This window comes from Anneissia japonica, unplaced genomic scaffold (assembly GCF_011630105.1).
Source record: "Anneissia japonica isolate Jap-2015-1 unplaced genomic scaffold, ASM1163010v1 scaffold585_len4108843_cov191, whole genome shotgun sequence".
Taxonomy (NCBI): domain Eukaryota; kingdom Metazoa; phylum Echinodermata; class Crinoidea; order Comatulida; family Comatulidae; genus Anneissia; species Anneissia japonica.
The window spans coordinates 712,040-726,242 of record NW_022716829.1 but is presented as its reverse complement, the minus strand read 5'-3'; the positions used below and the strand labels follow the sequence as shown (position 1 = coordinate 726,242).

General features: G+C 32.9%; 2 protein-coding genes across 4 annotated transcripts in view; both read right to left on the bottom strand.

The window, feature by feature from the left end:
• Positions 1-4,924, bottom strand: part of LOC117109894 (cullin-2-like) — a 23,676-nt gene extending 18,752 nt beyond the window's left edge. The window contains exons 1-4 of one of the 2 annotated variants that reach the window (XM_033252354.1): positions 4,740-4,924; positions 2,351-2,475; positions 1,151-1,253; positions 640-734 (exon numbers count right to left, since the gene is read on the bottom strand). In XM_033252354.1, coding sequence (XP_033108245.1) covers positions 640-734; positions 1,151-1,253; positions 2,351-2,469 — 317 coding nt within the window. In that variant the 5' untranslated portion in view covers positions 2,470-2,475; positions 4,740-4,924. Of the gene's footprint in view, positions 1-639; positions 735-1,150; positions 1,254-2,350; positions 2,476-4,547; positions 4,688-4,739 lie in introns of those variants that run through there. The other variant, XM_033252355.1, reaches the window with a different exon arrangement.
• Positions 4,925-6,584: 1,660 nt separating this feature from the next.
• Positions 6,585-14,203, bottom strand: part of LOC117109975 (S-acyl fatty acid synthase thioesterase, medium chain-like) — a 10,545-nt gene continuing 2,926 nt past the window's right edge. For both annotated transcript variants that reach the window (XM_033252492.1, XM_033252491.1), the window contains 6 exons: positions 12,972-13,103; positions 12,007-12,145; positions 10,410-10,509; positions 9,081-9,250; positions 7,925-8,010; positions 6,585-7,554 (listed from right to left, as the gene is read on the bottom strand). In XM_033252492.1, the coding sequence (XP_033108383.1) occupies positions 7,433-7,554; positions 7,925-8,010; positions 9,081-9,250; positions 10,410-10,509; positions 12,007-12,145; positions 12,972-13,101 (747 nt within the window). In that variant the 5' untranslated portion in view covers positions 13,102-13,103 and the 3' untranslated portion in view covers positions 6,585-7,432. The remainder of the gene's footprint in view (positions 7,555-7,924; positions 8,011-9,080; positions 9,251-10,409; positions 10,510-12,006; positions 12,146-12,971; positions 13,104-14,203) is intronic.

Here is a 14,203-nt window from a genome sequence, read left to right as displayed (position 1 = left end):
TAGAGACGTTAGCCAGTTGTGCGAGGTATCGGCTGAGATTTGTGGAGTACAATTCAAAAAACAACTATAGGTCTAATAATGAATTATTGTGATGTTAAATAGACAATGTTAGCTATCAAAGAGCAACGGTGTTTTTCATTGGGACCTTCGTCTTCAAGGCTAGGCTTATACCAACCTAGCTAGTCTAGGCCTAGAGTAGGATAAGGCTAGCGCGACATGCGGACGTTGGTACGAGTAGGTTAGTCTACAAACATCGCCTAAAGTAATTGATTTTACACGGCAGAACGAAAGAAGGAAACTCCGCTTTTCAGTCGTCTTAGGCACTCGTTTTTTGACAATGACCTTTCAGAGGTCAAATTGCTGTCAAGAATATGAATTGGCTGCTTCGCAGCAAAAACACTATGATGTTAAATCATTACTGATTCATTTGATCATAAGTCAATTTAATTATAAAATTAATGCCAGGAAAACAATGGGTTCGATCCTAGAAAAAGGATTATTTTTCTTTTCACTAATTTCTCCACTCCAAGATTCATAGATGGACATGGTTATACACCTCAAAATATCTATTTCATATGTTAAGTTAGACTGATAACCCCTCACTATTACCACCAAAAAGTATGCTAGTTCTGCACTTGCCTGTAAAGTTGGTCTAAATAACTTGCCCCCTCACTATATCTTTCCCATGTCTTCTGGTAATTCACTAACATATTTTCATCTGTATCACAGACACCCTTGTAATATAGATTAGAAAGAAAGAAGTAAAGATAATTTATCAATAAATAATAAACAAAATTATGACCATCCACAAGTAAATAACTGTTTACAAATTTGTTTCTGCTTGTAAACAATGGAATATGCCAATAAATAATTTAAGAACAAGATCACATAGCTTGTGTTTGTCATCTACTTAGTACTGTACAGCTCAAGAGGTGAAAAATAAAATCAAATTCAGCAGCACATTTAAAGAGAATATAGTTTCACAAACCATTTATTTTTGTGTTCGTCTGCGAAGATTTTTAAACTGTGTTCAGTGGGCTTCAATTGATTTAATATAGTTAATAGCGGCTGTTTGCAAATTGTTAACTCTTGTATGGGACAACTCAAATAAATCTAAATCCAAAAAATGTGTAGGCTTTAAATTTCTTACCTTGTATAAATCTTGCACATGATTCTCCAAGAACAATTTGGTTTCGTCATACAATTTTTCTCCCAAATTATCAGGGAAAGCTACACAAAGGGCATAGACATCTCTGATGGGAAAACATAAGGAAATCAAATATGGCTGGGGAAAGTTGATCAAAATGTATTTTGTTTTTTCTGAAAATGTAGAGTGATAAATCAAAATATTTTTAGAAGCAGGTGGACCCAACAGATGCAGTATCAGAGAAGGAAATCTTTAAGTATATTGGTGTACTGGTGTTTTGAAGTACACAGAATAGGTATGTTGGAATTTATATATAGTAACAGATGTTACCAACACTTTTAAACATAAGTACTGTATTCATAAATGCACTGAATGCTTATTAGGAAATGAAACAACAAAATAATCAATTTATGAAATTGCAGATTTCTTGATAGATTGGATATTTTATCAAAGGGGTCTAATGTGAAAGACCACTTTGATAATTTATATATTTATTTTTATTTAGACCATTGGAGGAGGGGACCAAACTAAAACTAAAAATAAAATTTTGTTTTCTTATTCAGCAAATAGTTTTGCCAAAAAATAAAAATAAACTTTTATTGGTGAATGTAAAATAGGATGGTTAAATGCTTCAAATTTATATAATTTGGAAGAAATGTACGTATCTTATCTTTGGAGATTTCAAGACAGTGGAGGGCGTAATAAAAATAAAGAAAAACTTTTATTTTTTTCTGAAATTTCCACTTTTTCATTTCATTTCATTTATTTTGTCCAACAAATACAAAACGAACAAAAAACAAACTAAATTGCTGCACAAAGTTTCTCCACTGATTTAATGAAAAATACATAAAATAAATATATAAATCTCTGTTCTCTGGAAGTAAAAACGAGCAAACAATGGCCAAGGCCAAAAAAAAAATAAAATAAATAAAATAATTTAAAAAAAAATAAAATAAAAATAAAATAAATATATAATTAATAATTAAATTTTGTGGCGGCTGGTGCGCTAATTGGCCAAAAATAAAATTTAATTTTTATTCAAAATCATCAATATTTGCAGTCGGCGGGTTTGCTAAAAAAGGTATAAAAAGAGTTTAACATAAAATGTCACATGCTTTTGGAAGAACAATTAGTATTCTTTTATCAAGTTGAAAATTATAAAAAATAATTTAGATTAAGTGATGGAGTTTTGTAAAAGGATACAGGAAACGATCATTCCATGTACTTCTTTTGACTTTTCCAAGTTGGATCACGCCCTCGACAGTTTCCTTCAGATCCCGCCATGTTTGATCAAAATCCACCACACGTGGTTTCAAAGACATTATGTTCTATATTAAAAAAAAAACACAAAACACAAAATAAGGCAAAGACATTCCAAGTTGGACAAAATATTATTCTCTATATCCAGGAAATGCATTTTCTGCCACTTCAGCACAATATATTAACAATTTCAAATCGGTTACAAATCTGTATTATTTCTTGAGAAAAAAACACATCTTTAGCAAGCGTTTTACGGACAGTGTCCACAGTATGTTCAATTATCTTCCTTGACAGTGCTCGGTTTAGCAATGACATATACACAATGTGTATAGTGCAGCCAGTTCGATCAAGAACATAAAAAGGGCAATGTAAAGTTTGGTGCATGTTTTTGTTTAAGACTGCTATATTAGACCTAGGCCTACACAAATTTTACCAACATTTACAATTCAATAGAAGGATTTGGTGATGGTGACAAGTGACCTACTGTAACATGGGAGTTGGATGTAAACAAGGGACTGGCACAGAGGAGACTGCTATGGCAGCCATCCCTTGTTATTGCTGTAAAGATCATAATTGCTGTATTTATTTAAGTTCTTGATTTTAGGACGATGTATTTATTTATTTATTTTATTTATTTATTTTGTTTTGTTTCTAAACTTAGTAATAGATAGAATCATTGAAAAAAAAGTGCCGGTCGGCAGCCTGTCAGCGTCGGTCGGGAATGTTGAGTGCCGGACGGGGTATCAATAATGTGATTTTTTTTTGTGGCGTTTATACTGTATACTTCCTGCTTCAAATCAATCAACCAATCATTTAAGAGCATAAGACTAGACATAATATACAACAAAGCATAAAGCATCAAATACTGTAAGCTTTAATAATATGAAAAATATATTAACAATCCATTGATTTGGCAGTATATTAATATTATCAACATTATTCTTCTTCTTCCTCTTCAATAATATAAACATCGACACTGTAATATGAAAATAATAAAATCCTTTGGCTTGATATTTCACATGTAAATGCATATGTACATTCGTTTGTTTGAAATAGAAAAAAAACGAAATATATGAATCTTAAAACATTATTATTAACTTACACAAACCTAATAAAATCCAATGTTCGTTTGTTTCAAATAAATAAAACGAAATATATGAATTTTAAAACATTTACACAAACCTAATAAAATCCACTACTTGTTTTAATACTTATCGCAGTATTAATGCCATTGAATTGCTTAAAACCACATTAATTAATTTGCAGCATAAAGACCTGATAAAACAACACAAAATCATGGATCTGTAGCAGCAATACTGTAGATTAACCACACACAAATAATAAAATCCATTTCATTTGGTTTAATTATCAACATATGATTGCATAATAATGTACATTCGTTTGTTCCAAATAGATAAACTGAAATATGCCATCTAAATAATTAATATTAACTTACACAGGACTTACACAAACCTATAAAACCCACTGTTTTGGCAAACTAATGGCAGTATAATTTGGCAGCATATTAAAATCTAACAATAAAACATGAAATAATGGATACTTTAGCAGCCATAGATTAACCACATACACGACGTACAGCATACACAGCTTTGCACCTACTTGGCGCTCCATACAAATATATCGTGGCCGAACAGGTCCTACACCATTTTTGCACGGTAGATATATGCACCAATCAGGCCTTAAGTCTGGACATCACTGGTCTAGGCCTAGCTAGTAGAGGCCTACTACTAGGCATAGCCTGCTTGAAACAAGCCAGGGCCTGCACTACCAAGCCTTTATGCCTTGACTAAGAGGTCCTTTAGACTAGCCTAGACCTCTAGGAGTAGCCCCATCCAGTTGTTGTTCAAACCGTATAATTTAAATATCCAATCAAATAAACAATCCTAAGGCCTAGGCCTAGGATAGGGCTAGGCCTAGGAGTCGTACAAAAGACCAAGTACTGGTATTACAAATACAAATGAGGAACTAAAAACCAAGCATATGTTTATTATGAATCATATTTAGTATTTTCTGTAAATGAATGTTTGGCTATAAGCTACAAACGGCTGGCAGCCACAGCAATTTAGCATAGACCTAGCCTAGGCTAGTTTCTTGCCTTGAGTCCTAGGCCTACACTTACTCGGTTGAGCCCTACCAAGCTTCCCTCACTCAGCACTGTGCAACCAGGTTGTTCGGCAAGCCTGTGTTACGCTTAGCAAACATACATGGCCATTAATACATAAGTAATGCACATTAAACACACATGAACCTGGTGTGACTTTTCAATTTATGTCATGCAATGTTTCTAAAGGAATGTAATCAATAAACTCACTGTTATTCTAACGCCATTCCGACTCGCCCTAAACCACAACGTCAGTGAACGAATAAGTGAGCAGCGTGACCAGCGCAAAAATTACATTCTGCTACCCTAGGGGGCAGCAAAAAATTCTGCTAAATCATCCCACACTGTTATTATCTATATTACACTCCAAAATGCTGATGAGCGGGGGAGGGGGTGGGTAAGTAACAATTTTGAAGACCGAAAAAGCAAAAAAAAACAAAAAAAAAAACAAAATAATAATAATAATAAAAATAATAATAATAATACAGTACTGTAATAATGATAAATCAAAATAAAATAAAAAAATTAATTTATAAAAAACAATATTTAAATGTTTTTTTGTTTTTTTTTTAATTTAAAAAATCGAATAAAAAAATTATTTTAGGAGTTGATAAGCAAACCACACCACGCCTACGACTCCAATTTATTCTAAAAGAGACATGGGCATTAAAAATAGATCTACGCTCTGACACATTTTGGGACAGTATTTCTTACAGATTTTTTTGGATGATGTGAACACATTTTCTTGTCACAAACACATACAATTCATAATATGATGCTATAGGCCTAAACTATTAACTATAACCTGTCTTTATCTTATTTAAGATATTTTAGTCTATAGTATTTTTTGAAGTACAGAACTCTAATGACATGAACTATTTTGCTCACAATTTGTCACTGTTTGAAATAGGAAACAAATGTTTTGACACATCTCTTCCTCTCAATCTCACTCTGAATAATACTTTCTTCACACACAAATTGAATTACGACTATTTAAACATAACTATACACACAAAATACGATATAAATATATAATTTATTGACACAACATTTGAAGCCTATTTGTGAGGCATCAAAGACTAGAAGTTCTAGCAAGTTGGATAAGGCTAGATTCATTATAGCCTTCTGAGTGTTTATTTTTTGAAAGGTCACAACAAATATCAATTAAAGCCAAAGTATAGTTTTGGTAAACCATGACAAATTTTAAAATTCCTAATTGGTTTTATTAATAGAACTTTATGAGTTCTAACAGACTTGTGAATTATTTTCTCCAAAACCATCAATATTTGGTGCAATTAGCAAAATATGTAAAATCTCAGGATGCCCCCATGATTTTTACCATAGGTTTGTATACATAGCTCCCTATTTACTAGTTCATAGCTGACTGACAATTTGCATAACCAGTGACTTTAGGTGTTTGATTTTATCTTGAGTGGATTTCCCGCACACTAAAAAATCTTAACGGTACAGGGTTTGGTCTATTGGAGTATGTGCTTCGAAACAGGTCATTCCATTTATAGAAAAAGCCTTTTGGTTTGGAGAAAGGATTACTACTATGTCCATTTAATTGATCTAATCTATGTAAATTTACTTCCAGAGTTTATATTTAATTAATTAAAATAGTTTATAGAAAAATATATTATATGAAATAATGTAGGTCTAATCAATAAAGTTTATAATACATGGGTCATAATGCACATGGGACCAACAGCTTAAACATCTCATCGGAAAGACGGTGCGCTATGTAACTTGTATTTCAGCCCTCTAGCTGAAACACAAGGAGAGGCAGCGATGGGAATTGGACCAGGGACCTAGAGATCTCCTCGGTTCTGCGCACACACAGTGGCTACCACCAGATTAGCTGACTGAGCTAAGCTGTTTTCTTTCATTATTATTATTATTGTTATTATAATTACCATTATCTGTCTCTTATACACATCTAGATGTGTATAAGAGACAGGTACAAGAATTACATTTATTTAATTTAAGAAATAAGGCGAATATACGTTGCTATGGTTCCTACCATTGTTTAGCTGAAGTGTTAATATTGCTTAGTTGTTACACAATAGATGTTTTTTTTCTGTGTCTACATGAAGTTACCAATTCATATCTGTTATTTCATGTGCCTAATTTTGGTTTGCCTAACTTTGCCTGAAAAAAAAAAAAAAAATTTACGTAGAAACAGTTTAATGCATAATTTCATTATTTTTATAACTTGGAAGTTACAGTAATTTAACTGTTCCCTGATAAAATGGCACACATACAAGCTGTATGCCTATATATATTATTACTGAGTAATAAAAGTATTAATCTTAAATTTACAAAAAATTTTTATTTAAAAAAATATATATATATATATATATTGATCATTGTGTATACACATTTTGTTTGTGGGTCTCTGCACCCCTCATTCTACTACCACTTCCATTTTATAGAGCTCAGTTTTCTAAAACCCTTGAAGTAATAATAGTAGGCTTACATAGCCCCTTATGATAAGCCCTCTCTTATCATAAGGGGCTTCACATTATCATTACCCCGGTCATTGGATTAAACGCCTATGGAACACAAACTCAGCTCCCCGGGGGAATATTCCATAACGTTGCAACAGCCAATCAGTGCATTTGGTATTTTAACCCTAGAAGGTACCCGCTTGTACTCCTGGATGGGGAGAAGCAATGTAGATAAAGTGCCTTGATCAAGGACACAAGTGAAATGCACAGCGAGGGATTAAAACCATTGAGAATCAAAATTGTTACCGCTGCGCCAAACCACTTTTATCTACTACTATAATAAACAAGCCATTCTTGAGAATGACCAAATTTTGCATAATTTATATATAAATTCATAATAAACTACATAATTCTCTTTATCGGCAAAATCTATCAAAGCTGTAACAATAAATTTCATAAGATCTTCTTGGCAATGTACTGCATAAGTTGATTCCCATTTTCTTTTTCTTGCAGGTAAAAATGTCCGCCCGGCATGATAAAATTACTGAACTCTCCGCTGGTGATATCACTCCAACCTTCAGAGATATAAATAGCATATGGATAATTAACATATCAGCCTTGAGGTACAATAAGATTAATTTGAAAACATTCATGCATGTCCCTAAGAACATGCCTCAGGAGTGTGTGACTATTAAATGTTGTCTGGTCGTGAATTTGTGTCCTGAGGAGAAGATAATTATATCTATTCGAGGTAAATATACTGTACATAGATCCTTTTTCAAAATTACATTTAAAATTATAAATATTTGTTTGAATTTGTTCATAGAGCATGTGGGATCCAATTACAAAATTGTTTAACAAGAAAAAAAAAAGAATCATTTAAACAAAATATATTGTTAATTTAAGAAAAAATAAACAATCACTAAGATTAAATTCGTAACTTACCAGGAATATCATGAGGTTTATCTTTGTCTCCATCAGTGAAACTGACTGGGCATGAAAGTGGTGGTGCGCCCTCTGGAAGATCATACCTGCAAAATAGTATTAAAATACCATAATAAGTTGTATTGAGCAAGATCAAATATTTATTAGATAGTTAAAATACTATAGTGAGCAACTTGTTACTTGTAGCCTCTCTCCACAATAAGTCAAAAAATCCCCCCGAGCAGAGCTTGCATACAAACCAAACCCAAACAAAGTGTACAAACATAAATAATGCAATGAAACAGAAACTCCAAGCAAAAGGGTTCGATAGGAAAAACAACAAAACAAAACAATAAACAAATAAGATCTGAATGAAGCAAGGAAAAACCATTCCTTTTTCATAAAGCTTGGTTTCCATACAATCGCTGCATGTTATTGCTGACAACTTTCTGTGATGCCGATTGGTCGGTTGGGGGAGCCTTCACGATTGTGCTGGTGACTTTTACGCAGTGTAGCGATTGCACTGAAATCACTTTATGGAGAGTGTAGGGATTTTAAGGAAACCAGGCTTATACTGTGTAGCAATTGCTGTAAGGACAGTGTAGCGATTGCATGGAAAGCAACCCTCCTTTGTTGCTAGGTTTACTCCCAAACTGTGTTTTTAGTATGTAAAGTGCCTTGTAGTTCTACAAAGGACAGAGTGATAAGATCACACAAAATAAAACCTGGTTGAGAAAGCTTACGCAGGACCAATGTATACCTTTTTAGAAAGCCCTACTAATTCAGTGGATTAAAAATATATTCTGGTATATTTTATTTAATCATCATAGCATAATAAAATGAACTGAATGATTAATTACAAAAATAGAAACTATACATACTGTATATAAAATCCTATAAATTATGATGGCTTAAAATGGCTTACTATAATAAAAACTGAATTACAATAAAGCTACACTATTTAAATAGAATTATAAAACAAAGGGGATTAGAAGCCAGGGTTAAGGCTATGTTCAGACTATAACATTTTTCTTATGACAAAAATCTGTTGTATGCCCATAGTTATGATGTGCCTATATAAGGTCATGATGTGAAGTCATCATGACCATATTAATGCATATCGCACGTGCTTGTCAAATAAAATTTGATTGTCTGCACAGAGCTTTAAGAAACATACTCATAATGTTGAATCAAATGAAAGTCTGCTCGCAATGGCGGCATAAATATCTTCATAAGGTCGCGGTTGGATAAAACCTCTTCTGGTGTTCCGCCAATCCGTCTTACGCTTTCTACAAATTCCTCATCCGACATCTTCATCCAATCAGTCTTTATTCTTCGAGCTGCAGACTAAAAAGCATAATCAAATGATCAATGTCAGCTATTGGAACCTTAAAAATTGTGAACGTAATATTAATACCGTAATGGTAAACTTATATGGCGCTTAATGCCAACAAGGCCTTGAAGCGCTTCACAGAAAAAAATATAATAATTATTATTAGACCTATTATTATTATTATTATTACCATTATTATTATTATTATTATTATTATTATTATTATTAACATTATTATTATTATTATTATTATTATTATTATTACCATTTTATTATTATTATTATTACCATTATTATTATTATTATTACCATTATTATTATTATTATTATTATTATTACCATTATTATTATTATTATTATTATTATTACCATTATTATTATTATTGTATTTATTCGGTGTAAACACCAAGGATATCCCACAAAAGTCTAGAAGAAGACTTATTTCCAGTGGGGTCCTTCTGGTGGTGAATGGGCAGTACACCGGGAGATAATCCCCTAATCTTTTCCAAAGAGTGTACTGCCTTCTTTAACACGCACATGGGTCATAATGCACATGGGACCAACAGCTTAAACATCTCATCGGAAAGACGGTGCGCTATGTAACTTGTATTTCAGCCCTCTAGCTGAAACACAAGGAGAGGCAGCGATGGGAATTGGACCAGGGACCTAGAGATCTCCTCGGTTCTGCGCACACACAGTGGCTACCACCAGATTAGCTGACTGAGCTAAGCTGTTTTCTTTCATTATTATTATTATTGTTATTATAATTACCATTATTATTATTATTACCATTATTATTATTATTCATATTATTATTATTATTATTATTGAATGTATTAAGCTCTGTCCACACTAACAAATTTTATATGACAAATTTGTTTGATGTGATATTACACTCAAACAAATAAACAAATAGTTGAATAGCTTGGTGGTTAAGATGTTTGCCTTCCAATTCCAGGATCCTGGGTTCAATTCCTGTCAGTGTTGCAGGATTTTTTCTCACGACAGTGATATATTTGCTATTGACAATCCTTAGCACATGTATTGTGTGCCTAAATAACTAATAAATTAAATTAAATTAAAATAAATTTGATGGTGTGGGCAGAGCATTTCTTCTTTGTTATAAAATTTGTGAAGTAGGTAGTCAATAATGAGTTATTTTGTAGGAGTTACCTGAGGAGAGGTGAATCCAGAGACAAATAAATGAACTGGCTGTAATCCGTAGTACTTCTTGAGATAGCAGGAAACTTCAAATGCGAGGGCTGCCCCCATACTAGTGGAAAAATATCATTTTGTTGCTTTTAAATATGTAAGTTTAAACAACTCTAATAACAGAGAGCAGCTGAGATGAATACATGTGCCATTATATGACATTATCATTACAATTATAGAGAACTTGCATCGTATAAAGATGATAACAATAAAGAAATGTGCAAACTATTAAATATTTTATGTCACTGTCAGTGGCGGATGTAGGAATTCGAAATAGAGTGAGCCAGGAAGAGACATTTGCAGATGCAAGGTATTCTCACCATGGTTGAAACATTTAGTTGAACCAAACTTATGATTATGGCAGCCCTAAATGGCCTGAAATAAATTTTAATACAACTATTTTTCCTCCATTTTTTTTTTATTCTGGAAAATTTAGAGGGTCCAGGCCGGCTTCCCACGTCAAATCCACCACTGTGTATCAAAAACCTGTTTGCTAGTGATATGACATTATTCACATGTCACATAAAACATGGCATGGTAATGTGGGCAGTGTGTTAGAGTAACAGCATGAGTAATAACAAACAACTACATTCTATACTGTATGATTCCAGTTCATGTAGCTGCCAGTTTGAGTGGATACCAGTTGTACTAATAAAAATTTAGCTCTAGTACACTTGTTTGTCGCCCTCATTTAATTCACAAGATTGAGCTATTACTGTATCTGGTCAAAGATCTTATAATAACTTGTGATTACTTTATTTAATATAGACCAGATTTTATAAAAACAAGTTAGCCCTATCCGCGATCCTACAAGTAACAAATCGAAGCGTCAAAGTTTAGTAAAAAGAAGCATAAAAAGTAATTGCAATTGAGGGAGGGCATTCTAGTTGTTACAGAATTTCCAAGCAGAAATAGTGGAAGGTGCTATCTTTAGTTAAAGATCATTAATGTCAAAGTTGAAAAGTAATTGTAATTGCGAGAGGGCGACCCACACTGCGTTGTTACAAAATTTGCATACAGAAATAGCGGAGAACGCTATCTTGTTATTATAAGACCTTTGATGCTGGTCTACAGTAAATAAAATATTCAAGAATAAAATAACATTATTAAAAGCCTGACTAAGACTTGATATAATTACCAAAAATATTTTAATAACTAACAAAAGCATATATAGAAAAAATACAACAATCACTTAAAATGTGAATATATTGTTTTGGCATTCATAACAATCGGAATCACCCAGGTTTTTTTTCCAAAAAAGCAGGGGTCCTGGAGAATTTTTCGTGCAGGACTAAATCTAATCATATGTTATTTCACTAAAGGCGATAAATAGTACTTAATTATAGAATATACTGGAAGTAGTAATGTTTACAAGATATGTTGCAGGCGCAGATCAAGTGGGGGCACGGGGGCATGTTCCCCTTTTTGCCCCTAAATTTTGAAATTTCAATGCATATATTGAAATTAGCGCTACTCACTTATCTTATTCTCAAAAGGTTGTACCCCCTGTTTGAAAAAATTGTGGATCCGCCTCTTTGTTGGCCTATACTGTACATACCTATGACCAAAAAAAGCAAAAGGCTTTGATTGAAACTTGGGAATAAGTGTATTAGCTATTTCTGCAACTGCTGTTGACATATCACTGCATAGTTTATCCTTGAAACGACTCTCTCTGCCAGCTAATCGAATTGCACATACTATAATTACAAAATAAATTATAATTAAAAGGCAAAATACTGAAAAAATAACAACGCTGAAGGAAACAATGGCTGGATCTCAGTAGAGATACAAATTGATAAACAGCAGCTAAACTGTAAATGTAAGTAAACAGCCATAAATAGAACCAGAGTTTTTGGACAACACAGGTCCCCACTCAGTGGCAAGTTTTGAGGGTAAAAAATGCCAAATACTGTAGTACATATATCTTAAGATACTGTCTGTGATATTAAGCAAATAAATTTTATAAACATTATATATTTATTGTTATTTATAAAACTAATGAACTTATTTAGTATGACAATTGCATGCGTTGTTTGATTTATTACCTTTTTATTGAAAATTAGAATAAGAAAATATTCTTGCCATTTCCATGTTTTTTAATTAACATTTTGTTGTTCAGAATTATACTTTCCAGAGTTTAGAGGAAACTACAGGAGAATAAGAAATATTTCCTCACCATTTTCAATTTTTTTAAATGTAAATTGTTCTCTTGTAAAAATTTAGGGTTTACTATTTTGACAAAGATTATTGGCTTGCTATTTTTTCTCATTCACATGAAAATAATAACAAATGTACCTTTTGATTATTTTGAGGTAGGTTTTCATGAAGGAAACAGTCCCAACAATGGTTAAAAAAATGTCAGACAAACAAAATAGACTCTAGTGAACATAATTATTGAAATAAAAATTGAAAGGACAGAAAACAAGAATATTGAGTGATGAATTAAACAAATAAATAATATTAAATATAGAATAAAATAAAATGAATAAACCACAGTTCTTAACTTTCATTGCTTATTATCACCTTCTATAGATTGAGGTAAAACCTTGCTCCAATTTGCATAAAAATTAGTTCCACCTCCTGCCCAGGGAAAGCAAAACAGACGAATCCTTGCATCTGGCCTTAAAGGTCGACAATTAAGCAACGTCTCCATCTCTGAAAATAAATTTAAAAGGTGTATAAATATAATCACAGAAAGTATATTGCTCATAATAATATAGGAAGAAACGATGTTATATCAGGTATTGCCCATTACCAATTGCATAAAAATGTCTCCAGCGGCATTCACAACCTGTGACCTCATCAGGGGTTTAGCGAGAAAAACTAAATAGGCCATCTAAATTGGAAACCGATGGCCCACTTGGAGCCACGCCCCCTCTCAAAAATAAGGGAAAAAAAATAGAAAATTTTTAATTCTTCTTTACGGTATTTCATGAATAATTATAACCAGAGAGTTATGAACACCAACAATATGTCGGGGAATCGAATCTCAAGCTTTAGTTTAATGTAACATTCGATAGATCTGAAGAATATAAAGAATTTGCTATTAAGGTAGACCAGGCCCAATTAGGCTAGGCCTAGCTGATTAGGTCAAGCCATCACGGTCAAAGTGGCCGTCCTAAATAATTAGCAAAGCCCTTGGACCTTATGCTAAATGTATAAATCAGGTAAATGATGGAAACCGGGCACTGCTTCTATCATATGTAACTCGGAAACAAAGTATAAAATTGATTAATGAGGTTGATTAATCAAATCTGGTACAGTATATATATATATATATATATATATTGAGATCCAGCGGGCCGCCACTGATGCACGGTAGAGATTGCATCTTTAGATCTCCGATCTTGTTCACAAATTCACGGACTAGTGCTGTGTCGTAAGAATTTTGTAGGACGCGATAAGAATGACAAAATATTCTCTGTATCTACTGGAACCGAGCCACATAGCTTGTATTCCACTATTTGCATTCACACCTGGGCTGTGTATATATATTGGCTTGGTTTGGCTCTGTAATCATTAGTGGTGTTTGGACTAGTTTGAGCCCTACCTAAGCTGGTAGAACGTGTCGTTTGGGTCTATATCCTAGCTGCACTGATGAGGCCTGGAAGGCCGAAACGAATCGGTCTGCAGATATTGGGATACCTTCCAGTGGATGCTTAGTTTATTTGGTCATTCTGATCGGATTTTCTCTACTGTTATGTTTTAACTTTAAATAGTTTTGCATTATGTGGCCGTTTGCTGTTTTATGGGTT